Source organism: Neovison vison, chromosome 3, assembly GCF_020171115.1.
Source record: "Neovison vison isolate M4711 chromosome 3, ASM_NN_V1, whole genome shotgun sequence".
Lineage (NCBI taxonomy): Eukaryota > Metazoa > Chordata > Mammalia > Carnivora > Mustelidae > Neogale > Neogale vison.
Genome location: NC_058093.1, coordinates 96,949,060 through 96,964,359, shown reverse-complemented (window position 1 = coordinate 96,964,359; position 15,300 = coordinate 96,949,060). Strand labels below are relative to the sequence as shown.

The 15,300-nt window shown below is 45.3% G+C and overlaps 1 protein-coding gene across 2 annotated transcripts in view; it reads left to right on the top strand.

Moving 5' to 3' along the window:
- MGAT5 (alpha-1,6-mannosylglycoprotein 6-beta-N-acetylglucosaminyltransferase) overlaps positions 1-15,300 on the top strand; it is a 335,937-nt gene that overhangs the window by 177,323 nt on the left and 143,314 nt on the right. For both annotated transcript variants that reach the window (XM_044242594.1, XM_044242593.1), the window contains 2 exons: positions 13,979-14,055; positions 15,111-15,200. In XM_044242594.1, coding sequence (XP_044098529.1) covers positions 13,979-14,055; positions 15,111-15,200 — 167 coding nt within the window. The remainder of the gene's footprint in view (positions 1-13,978; positions 14,056-15,110; positions 15,201-15,300) is intronic.

The following is a 15,300-nucleotide window of genomic DNA, read 5'->3' as shown; positions in this document are numbered from 1 at the left end:
CCCTACCTTGCTTATTGGAAAAAGAATAGGTGTAAAAATTGCCTAAGGCCCTCAGCTTGAGAATCTGATGCAGTTTTGCAAGTATTATCTTGAATTTTTAATGACTGCCACTGACTTCCCAGTATATTTTTCTTAAATATAAATTGACAACTGAGGATGCACCAGAACCTGTCAGTAATGTATCTTATTTTGAAAAATAGTATATACAGAAACTTTTTTTTTCTGGGAATATGACACCAGTGTAACTCTTTTTTATTTTTCTTTTGATTTTGATATATAAAACTAGTATTCTCCCAATTTAGTGACTATATGCCCATTTATTATAACTGGATATGTATATCATACCCATGTGTAATATTTTCTGTCCCTTACATTTTTACTTAAAATGCTGAGGTTTTTTTGCACAAAAAATGATAGCAGAAATTAAGTATAAACTTACAGAATATGGCATTTACATAGAAATGAATACATGTAAATTTATGCGTAAAAAGAACTCTGATTATCCAAATCATATTGCAAACTCAGTTTTATTTTCTAATCCCAGAGCTATTAGGATATATAGTATATGCTGTTGTGCTATTGATTTAAAAAGACTTGAATTTTTTCCTTCCATAAATGCAAAGCATTTTAATCACTGAGTGTATCTCATGCTCTCCCAAACATTGTGACATAAAATGAATCAGAGATGGGCAACACAGACACCACGCCTATACAGACAGTAGGACAAGAGTACAGAATGGACAAACGGCACGCATGAGAGCTGGTGTGGGATGTTTCAGTGTGCTGGAGGAGTCTCTTTTTCTCATGGCTTCGTCGCCCTCAGCATTCCACATTCGACTTCCAGGGTCGTTCTGAGGATGACACGAAGCCGTAGATGAACACCAGGCTTGGTTCTAGCACAGAAATGGTAACCCTGTTGGAGAGGTTTTGCTGACTGTGTTTATCGCATGAGGAACTGTAGACTCAGGCTGGTTCGGTAACTTGACCAGATTGTCCCGGTGGCCTGTTGCAGAGGGCTAATCCCTGCTGCGGTCTCTTAGATGACCCTCTGTAGTACAGCCCTGCCCTCCATAGTACAGTCTTCACTACCCTTTTCTACCATTTCCCAGGCTGGGGCTGGGCGTGGTCACGTGCTTGAAAATGCCAGCACACAGGAGGGCCGCTCTGTCTCGGAAAGTTTACCTGTGCCACGTCCAGGACCAGGGTAGCTCACAGTTAAGAGGGCATCCAGCAGGGTGGCCAGGCCATGAGGGAGATGGCATTTTGTGAGAGGAAGGGTCTACTCTTTGAAGATTGGAGAGGACAGGTTGTTAGAGCTTTATAAATAACTTTCGAGCCTGCTGCACGGTCCTCTTGGAAATACATGTGAAAATTTGCAAAGGATTTGCCACTAACTTACAAAGTAGGCACCCGTAAAAGTTTTTTTTTTTTTTTAAAGGATTTTATTTATTTATTTGACAGAGAGAGATCACAAGTAGGCAGAGAGGCAGGCAGAGAGAGAGGAGGAAGCAGGCTCCCTGCTGAGCAGAGAGCCCAACGCGGGGCTCGATCCCAGGACCCTGAGATCATGACCTGAGCCGAAGGCAGCGGCTTAACCCACTGAGCCACCCAGAAGCCCAGCACCAGTGAAAGTTTAATTAAATGAAATGGCATTTTGAAAGGCAATTTAGGAAAGACATTAGAAGCTGCTACCAACAAAAAGAAGGGGTTGAATGAACATGGACAGCTGTCTTCATGGACCGTGTGTTGGAAAATATCTTGAGCTTCCTGACCAGTGAAAGACACATTTTGACTCCTTGATGACTTACTTTAGGTATAAACGTATAAACTCTATTCATGAAGACATTGTGCAGCAGTATCTTTTAAAGTGTGTGTGGGCAAACTTATCCTTCAGCTGTGGCTGGTGCCCTCTTTTTTTTTTTTTTTTCCTCTTTTGATTTCCCATTTTTCAGCCCGTGGCTTCTCTACTCAGAGACTCTCAGTTCCCTCCCCATGCCATTCTACCCAGTCACCCTACTGTTTCCTGCAGTTGCAAACTGTGTTCAGCTAAACCGGAATTCAGGATTTTGTAGCCTGACATGCCAGCTTACCTTTCCAACCTGATATCTTACCCCGAGTCCTCTGCTTTGGCCACCTTGGCTCCCCTCCCCCTTCTCTACCATCTCAGACATTGATGACTGATTGGTTACGCTTTGTCACTGGGCGGTGGATTTGCTTTCTCAGTAGAACACTCTGGGAGTTGGAGTGTGAAATTTAAAAAAAAAAACTGCTTTGCATTTCTGGACTTCCCTCTTCTTCAGTGTCCCTATCTTATTTTAATGTTTACTGTTTACTGGTTTCTCCCGCTGGCTGCCCATCAGGATCACCTGAGGTGAGAGGAGCATGATAAGGAATAGTGGCTGAACCGTTTGCCAGACCATTTAAATCAGAATCTCAGGAGGGTGGGGTACATTTTTAAAAGCTCCCCAAGTGACTTTAATGTGCAGAGAGGGTCAAGAAGGGCTGATTTGTTCTGTGACCTTGGCCAAGTTACTTAATCTCTCTGAGCCTCAGTGTTTTCTACTGTGAAATGGGGATATCATGCCTTTATTGCTTGGGGTTCCTGGGAGGATGATGTGTGACATAATGTATGGGAATGAATTACAGAAGGAGGGCATGGTGGGTGCTGTGTCTGTGCTGGCTGTTGCTCTTCCTGTTCTGTGTGCTTAGCGCTCACATTCCCTCCTGAATATTCCTAGTTGTCCTTTAAAACCCACCCGGAATCCCGCTTGGCCACTGATGACTTCAGGTACAAAGTAGGCTGTTGTAACAAAGAGACCCACGATGACAGTGCTCAGAGGAGGCAGGATGGTTTCTCTTTCACAGGATAACCCACTAGCAAGCAGTCCAGGCCTGCCCCCTCGCCGGCCCTTCCCTCACTGAGCTGCAAGAGAGGCCCTAACAAGGTGGCGGGGTATTCAGCTCAAAATTGGTTAGAGTGGTTTGAAGGGCGATGAGAGCCGGGAGAGTGGCAGATGGGCTGGGAGGTCCAGCTTCTTCCTCTCCTTGCCTGCGCCTCTGAGGGCTGTGTCTCTGGAACTTGCATGGTGTGTTAACTTCCCTTTCTGGCGGGCAGCTGTGCAAGCTCGAGTTACATTCTAGACTCCCTCAAGGTAAAGATGGCTTTGTGTTCCTGTGTATACTTCTTGGGGAGGTACTGACAGCATTACAGACACTGTCACATGTAGATACATGTGTAGATATCTACATGCATCATATGTAGATACAGTGTTTTGTGGAATGAACCCATGGCAGGTTTTTTTGGTTTTTGTCTGTGTGGTTTTTGGAAGAGTTTTATTGAGATATAATTCACATACCATGCAGTTCACCCATTTAAAGTGTACAATTCCAGAGCTTTAAGGATATTCACAGGCTTGTGTGGCCATGACACCAGAGTCAATTTAAGAGCATTTTTATCACCTCCGAAAGATACCTGTTCACTTTCGCCACCGCTCTCCCAGCCGCTCTCCCAGCCGCTCCTTCCCCAGCCCTAGGCCTCCACTCATCTACTTCTCTGTGTAGAGCTGCCTCTTTTAAACATTTCATACACATGCATTGATCAGTTGATAAACATTTGGGTTTTTCTGCACTTTGGGCTCTTCTGAAAAATGTTACTGTGAACATTTGTGTATAAGTTTTTGTGTGGACAGAATGTTTTCATTTCTCTTTGTTGTCTACCCAGGAGTAGGATTACTGGGTCAGATGGTAACTCTGTTTTTAACTTTTTAAGGAACTTCTGGACTGTTTCCCAAAGTTGCCACACCATTTTAGATTCCCATCAGCAGGATTTGAGGGTTTTGATGTCTGCACATCCTTGCCATCACTGGTTGCTATGTGAATTTTTGATGATGGCTCCTTCACTGGAGGTGATGCTGATGTGGTGTTCCCCTGTGGTTTTGATCTGTGTTTCACTGATGACTAATGGCGGTAGGCTTTCTTCTTCTAGTGAGTGGCAGGTTTTCTGCCCACTCTGCATATGTGCTCCTAGGTGTGTGATAACCAACCTCTTTTCCTTGAACGTTCCTAGAAATCTGATATTCTTATATCAGTAGAATGCTTGGGGATTTATCAGAATGGAGAGGTATGGTGTGTGTGTGTGTGTGTTTATGCATTTGTGACATTTTTTTAAATTTAACTTAATTTAATTTTATTTTATTTTATTTCAGTGTTCCAAAATTTATTGTTTATGTACCACCCCAGTGCTCCATGCAATATGTACCCTCCTTAATACCCACAACCAGGCTCACCCAACCCCCAGCCCCCTCCAAAACCCTCAGTTTGTTTCTCAGAGTCCTTTGTGTGACATTCTTTTATAGGCTCTACCTCTTATACTGAAAATAGTAATGTTAGGTTCCCTTATTGATTCTGTTTTACCAAGAACAGAGAAAACCTTATTAATGCTGACTTAAAAGCTTTGTTTGGCAGATAATCCTGCCCCTCCCCCAAAAAAGTGAGACAGGGTATGACAAAGGGAAGCATAAATAATCCAGGGTTATTTGTCTGTTACTATGTTTTCATAGTCCTTACAGCTTCATTCTTTTTCCATGTTGGTTCCATTTCTTGAAAAGTACATGGAGAAACTCTACCTTGAATACTATTTTCTCATTGACTTCCATTATGTCCATAGTATTTGTACATGGGCAGTACTGTAGCTCTGGGTGCTTATTAGTGAAGTCCTTGGAGGTATAGAGAGGAAGGAGAAGTTGTCGTTTCATCCTTCAGAGTTGACTCTTAGATTCCCTGTGCAGAACATGAAGGTGGTGGTCATGGTGGTGGTGTGTTTTGTTTTGTTTTTAAGATTTTAATTATTTATTTGAGAGAGAGAGAGAGAGCAAGAGAGAGAGTTAAGGGAGAAGAAGAAGGAGAAGGACAAGCAGATGTGGAGCTGGATCCCACGACCCTGAGATCACAATCCCAGCCAAAATCAGGAGCTGGATGTTCAACCCACTGAGCCACCCAAGCGCCCCAGTGGTGTGCCTTTTAATTACCTACAGACAGTGTGGTAGAAATCATCTTGCCTAGAATACAGAGGCCTGGGGGATACGTGCAGAATGCTTTATATATGGGAGATGCTTAATGAACTTCCTTTAATCAGTGAATGAATAGAGCACTTCATTTCTGTAAATCTTGGTTTTATGAGTCGGGAAAAGTCAACACTTCACTAATAGGGCTTTAGAAATCCCTTGCAACCTTAAAATATTTTAGTACAATGATTGTATTTCTAGGTTCCTGGGTTAAAAAAAAAAAAAATAGAAACAGTTGTTTTCAAGGTGCCCAGTATCTGTCCCTGGGGTCTGTAAGGGAGTTGAGCCCATTGCATTGTTGGTCCCCAGCCCCTTTTGGGGGCAGAGAGCTTCCTGTTCCTCTGAACCCTGGGACTGGAATGACTCAGTTATAGAGATTAAATCACTTTCTTTATAATGCAAATGTAAAGTGGCCCTAAATGAATATTTGCCAAGCTGAGAATGACTGGTGAGGTCATTTTTAATGGGAGATTATATTTCACCATGGCTGATTTCTGTCCGATTTATTGCTATTAACTCCTGAAGCAAGGCCAGCTGATGGAAGTGCTGGCAGGAGCCTCGTCTCCAGTCTCCAGGCTGAGCGCAGGGATGCAGCCTGTTCCCAGCTGGCGCAGAACAGCTGGGCCAGTGGCGTGCACACGTGGGCGCTCAGCAGGGGCCATCTGATAACGGGGGCTGCATGTTCCTATCAGGTGTTCTGAGAGAAACACTGCCTTGTCCTACACACAAAACACAATCACTAGAGACCCTTTATCTTTTGAGAGGAAGTATGTGTGGGGTGCCTTTGGGTGGAATCAAGCCCTCGCTCCTGAAGATGGTTATCTAAGCTGCTGGCAAAGGGACTGGACCAGGACACTGACCTCAGTTCCTTCCCTAAAACTTCCTGGGGAGGACAGATGGTCATGGTGAGGTTTCTGAGACTTTTTTTTTACACCTACTGTTTTTTTCTTTTTTCTTTCTTTCTTATCTCTCCCCATCCCTATAAAGTAGCGAGGAGGGAATCAAACACCCTTTACCTATCAGATGCATGTTCAGTTCTAGATACAAAGTTACTGGTCCTGTTCTACAAGCCTGTTGTACTGTGTTGTACTTAAAAACAAGTGCCATTTCTAGAACTAGTCATCTTTTCTATACACGGAAAATCGAACCTTGACAAAGGAAGCTACCTTCTTGGTAGGGTCAGCTCTCACTTTGAAATAACTATCTTCTGTGTGGGGCTCACCTATGAACACCTCTCTGCCTTGCTTCCTTCTTTCCTCCCTCCCTCCCCTCTACCTCCTCACTTTTTCATCATTGCCCACCGTTGTGGACTCGGGCTTCTTATGTGGGGTGCCACCCAGAAGCATTGATACAATTAGGATTAAGGATGACATCAGACTATAGCATTTTTTTTTTTAAGTTTCTAGATCGTGGGGTGCCTGGGTGGATCAGTTGCCTTCAGCTCAGGTCATGATCCTGCAGTCCCAGAATCGAGTCGTGAATTGGGCTCCTTGCTCAGTGGGGAGTCTGCTTCTCCCTCTGACCCTCCCCCCTCTCATGTTCTCTCTCCTTCTCTCTCATTCTCTCTCTCTCTCAAATAGATAAATAAAATCTTTAAAAATAAATAAATTTCTAATCAAGTGATGTGATGCCCCCAGTTTTATTTTTGTTTTTCAACATTTCCTTAGCGATTCGGGGTCTCTTCTGATTCCATACAAATTTTTGGATTATTTGCTCCAGCTCTTTGAAGAATACCGGTGGAATTTTGATTGGAATGGCATTAAAAGTATAGATTGCTCTAGGCAGTATAGACGTTTTAACAATGTTTATTCCGATCCAAGAGCATGGAATGGTCTTCCATCTTTTTGTGTCTTCTTCAATTTCTTTCATGAGTGTTCTGTAGTTCCTCGAGTACAGATCCTTTACTTCTTTGGTTAGGTTTATTCCCAGGTATCTTATGGTTCTTGGTGCTATAGTAAATGGAATCGATTCTCTAATTTCCCCTTCTGTATTTTCATAGTTAGTGTATAAGAAAGCCACTGATTTCTGTACATTGACTTTGTATCCTGCCACATTGCTGAATTGCTGTGTGAGTTCTAGCTTTATTACAAAGCTGCGATCACCAAGACAGCATGGTACTGGCATAAAAACAGACACATAGACCAGTGGAACAGAGGAGAGAGCCCAGATATGGACCCTCAACTCTATGGTCAATTAATCTTCGACAAAACAGGAAAAAATATACAGTGGAAAAAAGATAGTCTCTTCACTAAATGGTGCTGGGAAAACTGGACAGCTATATGTAGAAGAATGAAACTCGACCATTCTCTTACACCGCACACAAAGATAAACTCAAAATGGATAAAAGACCTCAACGTGAGACAGGAATCCATCAGAATGCTAGAGGAGAACATAGGCAGTAATCTCTTCGATATCAGCCACAGCAACTTCTTTCAAGATATGTCTCCAAAGGCAAAGGAAACAAAAGCGAAAATAAACTTTTGGGACTTCATCAAAATCAAAAGCTTCTGCACAGCAAAGGAAACAGTCAAGAAAACAAAGAGGCAACCCACGGAATGGGAGAAGATATTTGCAAATGACAGTACAGACAAAAGGTTGATATCCAGGATCTATAATGAACTCCTCAAACTCAACACACACGAAACAGGCAAACATATCAAAAAATGGGCAGAAGATATGAACAGACACTTCTCCAATCAAGACATACAAATGGCTATCAGACACATGAAAAAATGTTCATCATCATTAGCCCTCAGGGAGATTCAAATTAAAACCACATTGAGATATCACCTTATACCAGTTAGAATGGCCAAAATTAACAAAACAGGAAACAACATGTGTTGGAGGGGATGTAGAGAAAGGGGAACCCTCTTACACTATTGGTGGGAATGCAAGTTGGTGCAACCTCTTTGGAGAACAGTGTGGAGACTCCTTAAGAAATTAAAAATAGAACTTCCCTATGACCGTGCAATTGCACTCCTGGGTATTTACCCCAAAGATACAGATGTAGTGAAAAGAAGGGCCATCTGTACCCCAATGTTTATAGCAGCAATGGCCACGGTCGTCAAACTGTGGAAAGAACCAACATATGCCTTTCAACGGACGAATGGATAAGGAAAATGTGGTCCATATACACTATGGAGTATTATGCCTCCATCAGAAAGGACGAATACCCAACTTTTGTAGCAACATGGACGGGACTGGAAGAGATTATGCTGAGTGAAATAAGTCAAGCAGAGAGAGTCAATTATCATATGGTTTCACTTATTTGTGGAGCATAACAAATAGCATGGAGGACATGGGGAGTTAGAGAGGAGAAGGGAGTTGGGGTAAATTGGAAGGGGAGGTGAACCACGAGAGACTATGGACTCTGAAAAACAATCTGAGGGGTTTGAAGTGGCGGGGGGGGTGGGAGGTTGGGGTACCAGGTGGTGGGTATTATAGAGGGCACAGATTGCATGGAGCACTGGGTGTGGTGAAAAAATAATGAATACTGTTTTTCTGAAAATAAATAAATTGAAAAAAAAAAAAGGAGTCTCTTATGGTTTGTCACCCTCTCTGATTTCATCTTGTTTTATTCCCCCCTTCCCTATGATCCTCTGTTTTGTTTCTTAAATTCCTCATATCAGTGAAATCATATGATAATTGTCTTTCTCTAGTGGACTTATTTCGCTCAGCCTAATACCCTCTAGTTCCATCCATGTCGTTGCAAATGGCAAGATTTCAGTTTTTGATGGCTGCGTAGTATTCCATTGTATATATACCACATCTTCTTTACCTATTCATCTGTTGATGGACATCTAGGTTCTTCCCATTGTTTGGCTGTTGTGGACATTGCCACTATAAACATTCGGGCCCATGTGCCCCTTTGGGTCACTACATTTTTATCTTTGAGGTAAATACCCAGCAGTGTGATTGCTGGGTCATAGGGGAGCTCTATTTTCAATACTTTGAGGAGCCTCCATAGTGTTTTCCAGAGTAAGCCTGTCTTTTGAAATGCCAGTAAGGTATGAACACCAGTAACTCATGTGGGGTAGACCACAGCTACTTCCTGCATCAGAAATGACTCTTCTTTCCCTGCTGCGTGTTCCTGCCGTTTTTCCTTTTGTTGAATGCAAATCCCTGAGTTCTGTTGTTCCAGAACTTATAATTCTTGGCACAGTGGTTCTTAGTGAGTCACTTTCTTCTGTGGCACTTTCTCCCCACTCCCCTTCTTTGGAACTTGAGCTTTTCACCCCTTTGTTACATTTGTTCATTCCATTCATTAAAAAGAAGACTCTGGAGCTGGTGTTGGGGCAGGTGCCATGTTGGGTGCTAGGCCCCAGCCCAGAGAGCGCCGTCCTCCCTTCTGGGGAGTACGGTGGGGGACCTCAGCCTGTCTCAGCTTGTGTCTGGCTCTGTTGTGTCAGGTCCCTTCACCCCGCCGCGGTGCGCTCTGTGAGGACACAGACTGTGTCTTGTCGCAAGGATACAGCCTTGACATTTCAGCACACGGCAGGCAGCACATTCTTGGAGACCGTGGGCTGAGTTTGGAGGTGGATGCTGAGGATTTTAAAGTTTCTCCTTCCCAAGCTATAAGATGAGGTAACTGCCTTCCTTTTCTGGAGGGTACGGTTAATATAAAATGTGATCATTACATGTCCGCCCTGTAGAAAGGCAGGTAATATCTCAGGGGAAGTTATCACCCACCTTTGTTTCCTGTTCCACTTATTTTTCTTCTCATGGTCTCTGAGCCCGTCTGTACCACTGGCTTCTGCCCTCTCTGCCCGCCCTGCTGCTTCCTTCCTTCCTCAGAGGTGGGGGAAGGGTGAGTAAAACTCCTCTGTGTGTCTGTGGCGCCTGGGTGGCTCAGTCAGTTGAGCGTCTACCTTCAGCTCAGGCCATGGTCTCTGGGTTCTAGGATCGAGACTGCATCGGGCTCCCTGCTCAGCGGGAAGTCTGCTTCTCCTTCACCCCTCCCCTGCTTTCTCTCTCTCTCTCTCTCTCACACACACATAAATGAATACAATTTTTTTAAAAAAGAAGAGAGACCGCCACTGCCCCTCTGTCAACATGGGGACGATCTCCACATGGAGAACTTGACTGCAGACTTGGCAGGAATACCCACGCTGTGTGTTCATGAGCTTCTCTGTCACTTCTGTCCCTCGTGCACACGTGTCCTTCCTGAGTCATAAGCATCCGATCATAAGAAAAGTGTCTTCTTCGATTAACGCCGGTACTGGAGCCCCTGCTGCACTGTGTGGGTCCAGGGGGCTGATAAAATCACAGGATTTGCACACCGAGGCAGTCTGCCCTCTTTGTAATACCTGGTTGACAATGCCATAGAATCGGTGCAGAGGTGAAGTTTTTGGTGAAACACTGCTTGGGCCAGTTTGGGGAGGGTAAGGGACAAAACTGAGTCCTGAGCAGCACGAAGTGCTGAGTGTCTTTGCTGATGTCAGCATCCTTTTCCCCCTTGCCCTTTGACCATTACAAAAACAAAAAAAAAGGGAGAATCAGGTGAAGGGCAGGGAGAAGATTCTAGTAACATTGTGGCAGAATCCTGTCTTCTTTTGAAGGGCCTTAATATACAGTAAGTTAAGTCTCCCCTGAAAAGCAGTAACATTAATCTTTTTGGGCCCAAATGTTTGTTTTTTAACCAACCTTAAATTGGACGCTCCTCTCTAGGTAGCAAAGTCTTCTAATAAAGACATCATTTACTGAGTTTTCTTCATTGTGATGAAAACAAAACAGGGAGCTGTCCTCTAAGATGAGCTGAAACTCCTCAGGAGGTGGGAGGTGGTGGAGGGTCATGCTCAGTTTACCGGCAGTCAGGTTACTGGTGGTCAGATTCAGGGAGCAGCTCCTCCCTCCATGGGAAGGCTGGCACTTCCTTTTTTCCCCTTTCACAGATCCCTCCTATGCCAGAGGCTTAAGCCATTTAACTCCACTTCTGGGCCTCATTGTTTATTCAGACTCATCACTGTGTAACTAAATGGAGAGAAAATTGGTCATAAATTAATGGAATGGCAGAGAGAACCCTGTTGGATTAGCTGACAAGCTGCCAGATGGAAGAGGAGGAAACACCCAGGTCTAGCACAGGTCCCTGTGCTCAGTCGAGTTCTCCCTGAGTCGAAGAGTCGGTTGGAGAGATGGAGCGGGCAGAACGTGTGTGTTTATTAAGTCAGCCAGCACCTACAGAGTGCCTGGTGATGGGGCGGGGACAGTGACCTTCCCACGGTATCCTCATCCTGGAAGGGGTGATGGGCCATGTGGAGGAGAGAACAGGACTGCTCATGGTCGTGGGAGAGATTTGAGCAGAAAGGCAGCACTAAATCCTAAATTCTGGTGTGGCCTGGGAAGGAAGGGCTTGGCCTGTTTCTTACAGAGGTGAGTCTTGAACTAGATCTTTGAGGAAGGGTGTTAACCAGGTGGATGAAGGATAGGGATAGGGGCTACGGAATGCCCATAGGTGCCCTCCAAAAAGTCATTTCAGCAGTCTTCACAAAAACGAGGATCCTTATTTTGAGACTCTCTTAGCATAGCAAATGTAGAGGTCTGTGTCTGTTTCTGTAAGTGAAGTTTTATTGGAACCCAGCCACATCTTTTCATTCCCCTATTGTCTGTGGTTGCTTTCCTGCCACGATCCAGAGGGGTGTAGCTGGAGCAGACACCATGTGGCTTGCCAAGCCTCAAATATTTACTATCTGGTCCTTCACAGAAAGGGGTTGCCAACTCTTGGCATAACATATTGTTATTCCTTGAAAGTCTTTTTGAAAAGGACCCACACCATCAGCGGCCAGGCTTTGATGGCAGGCCTTCCTGGACTTACTAGTTTATTTTACCAGCCGGTGATTTCTCTTCAGTCCACGCCACCCGACCTCCAACTCTGTAGTCTCTAGTTTCCGTAATTTCTGGCTCTGAATGTCTGGAACTAGAACGGTGCTTAGAGTGTGGAGAGGAAGGGGGGCATGTCTCCCTAAGCATCCCCTTAAATGTCCTGTTACCCCGACCCACAGCTCTTTCAGACTCTGCTTACTTTCTTGGAACCTGTGCTGCTTATTTGCTTGGTAAATTTGCCAAGAAAAATCTGAAACAAATACAGGATCAGCAGTCCTTGAAAGGCATCTCTGTTCTTTGGGGAGGCATCTGTTAGTGGGTTCTGGATCTCTCTGTCCCCTTACAAGTGAGAGAGAGAAGGGGGGAGCTCTAGGGAGATCTGGCACCTCCTGCCTGCATTCATTTCAAAGCCACAGAGAATGCATTTCCAGAAGATCTGTGCTTTTGAAATACTGCTTTCCTAGATATACTGAGTGTACGTTGTGTGGAATTACATAGCAAATGCCAACTTTTTAAGCACCTACTATGGTCTGCGGTGGGAGTCTGCTGTCGGGAGAGTGCCAGACTAGACTTTCTACAAATATTAACTTACTGACTAAGACCGAGATGCACTTATTTCAGTTTTACAGACGGAGAAACAGAGGCTCTGACAAGCTAAGTATCTTCTGTGTTAACTACTAAATGACACTGCCTGCAATCCATGATGAGGAGGATATTGATTTTATGCTCTAGTTATCCAAGTAGCAGGTAGAATGTTCATGAAAACACTGAATCAAGAGGTGAAGAATCTATGCTTCAGACTGTCAAAAGAACTAATTTTCAAGGACAGGGACAGCTTTTGTCTTAGCCCCAGCAGCGACCAACCTCATTTGAATACCACTGTCGAATGATACTGTGGTTTGGGATCTAATTTCTCATTAGCACTTTGTATAGAAAATTGTTGGCAGTAAGTAATGGTGACATTTTCCAAGCATGTCTGGAAAATATTGTTGGTCCCCGAAGAGAAGCATGTAGGTTTAGAGTTGTCCCAGTTTCCAGCTGAAATGAGGATTCCTAAACATGAGTCTGATCGTAACCATTCCCTTCTTAAAAGCATTCGGTGTTCTCCTGTGTCCTTTGCTCAAAGATTGAAGTATTCGTCAGGGCAGTTGCTGGAGGCCTTTCCGGTTTGGGCCCTGCCTGATCTCCAGTCTGACCGCTCAGTACCTCCGATTTCCAAATTCCACTCGGAGCGTGTCCCTACATTTGGAGCCTCCCAGGTCCTTGCACACCGTCTCTCCCTGGCCCTTTCACCTGATGCACTCTTGCTTCATCTTCTCATCTTAGCTGAGATGTCACTAGATCCAGGAAGCCTTCTTTGAGCCTAGACACTGGGGTGGGTGTCCTTCGCTTGGTCCGCCCTCACATAATGTGTTTACACCGCTGCTCAGTGGTTTACAGATCTGGCTGTTGGCTATCACTAAACAAGTAAGCTTTTTAGTTTCTTTTTAGTTTTGACTCTGTCCTCAAAAGGAATAGGAATCCACTTGAGCTGACTCCTAGAAAGGGAGTTGTGACCTGTGAGGAAATATGTGAAGCAGAAAGGAGACCCCTGCAGGAATTTAAGAACCAGGTCCATAAGGAGTTGTCCCTCGCAGATGTGTCTGCCGGCCTTCCGTACTTCTCTGTACACCAGTTTTGTCTGCCGGTCTTTAGCCGGCCGCTCAAGCACATGTCCTGAAGCTGCCCCTGACCTCAGTTTGTCTGCGTAGCATAGCATGGCCCTGCCAGTCCTTGTGGTCTCTCCCCGTCTCATCGCTCTGTTGCCTGTATTTGCATTCTGTTCCAGTAGCAGATTTTCCAGCAAGCACTGCGGTTGGTGTAGCTCATCCTTCCAAGCGAGGCCGCATGCCTCGTAGGTCTTTGGCCATCCGGCGGGTGGGTCCTTGCTGCAGACCAACTGGAGCCGTGGCCCTCTGGAGGGTTTCCACAGGTCAGAGCCTGGCTCTCAGTGTAGACTCCCTTTTTCTGTTTCTTTCCCTGCCCCTTACTTGCAAGGGTGTTAGGTTTGTGTTTCATGAACTTTATGGTATCCTTTGTTTTCTTTCGTCTTACAGATATCATTAATGGAGCTCAAGAAAAATGTGTATTGCCTCCTATGGATGGCTACCCCCACTGCGAGGGGAAAATCAAGGTAAGGCAGAAGTAACGTCTGTTCATCCCCCCATCTTCAGTCTGCACCGATAGCCTCTTCCTTCCTCTCCCCTCTCTGTAACTCCCCAGTAACCCAAATGGCAAGCAAGCTCTTTAAGGAACTCATTTCAAGGGTACCTCAATCCTGCCAGTTTGGGACTGTGGCCATGACAACCCTTGTCTGCTTATGCCAACTCCATGGGGTTAGTCAACAATGCCTCTAACTGGTGAGACTGAAAGAGCCTGGGCCACTTCGGGCCCCTGCTGTGTCTTTGAAGCGCCTTCCCCTGGCATTCCCAGCCTCCAGCAGGTGATCCTTCAAGGGCCATTGACAAGGGGCTGTCATTATGTGGGGTCCAGCCTCCCTCTCCCCCAGTACGCAGGCCCCAGCCATGAGGTCTCCAGATTGTGATTTAAATGTCACATTAGCATTTGTAGCTGAGTAACCAGAGATGCTTGGACACTCTTTCACTCTTCACATTTTTTTTAAAAATCCCTTTTTATATGGCCTGTCTGAGGGAGACCACTCCCCTGCTCAGCAGTTTTCAAAGAAAAGTCTCGGTTCTAATATATACTTAGGATGGTGAGACCACAGCCCGGAAGCATCGGCACGGTTCCTGTTCAGGACTCCTGCGTGCCATGCACACCTCGCACGCCTGCATTCACGCTCTCTGTTCCTGGTACTGGAGCTCGTGAAACTACCGCTCTCTAGGGAGAAGGGTTTTGACACAACGGTCCCCTCAGGCATCTGTTTTTGATAAATGTCTCCTGGCCACTGGCTGTCCTGGGCTTTACTGCCCTGTATGTCCTGCAACCTTCCTTTATCCTGAGCACCTCTGCTAAGGCTCAGCTCAAGCCATTGTCTCCCTATGGACCATCTGGGAACTGGGCATCTGTTGTCCCGACCTCAGCTCAGGGACTCTGATCCTCAGGCCCAAGTCTGAGCCACTCAGTGCTCCTTGCCCTTCAAAGCCTTGCCTTCTCTGTCCGCGGATGTGTGGGCCCATCAGTAACAGGCGGCTCATGGTTGTCCTTACCTGGCTCTTGTCGTTTCAGTGGATGAAAGATATGTGGCGCTCGGATCCCTGCTACGCAGATTATGGAGTGGATGGGTCCACCTGCTCTTTTTTTATTTACCTCAGTGAGGTGAGTCGCTTCTCTGGCTCTGGGGTGTGGAAAGGCGTGGTTAGTCAGGTTTGCAGCTGAGCCTGGAATTCGAAAAGTCGAGAAATGTGTATTGTTTTTA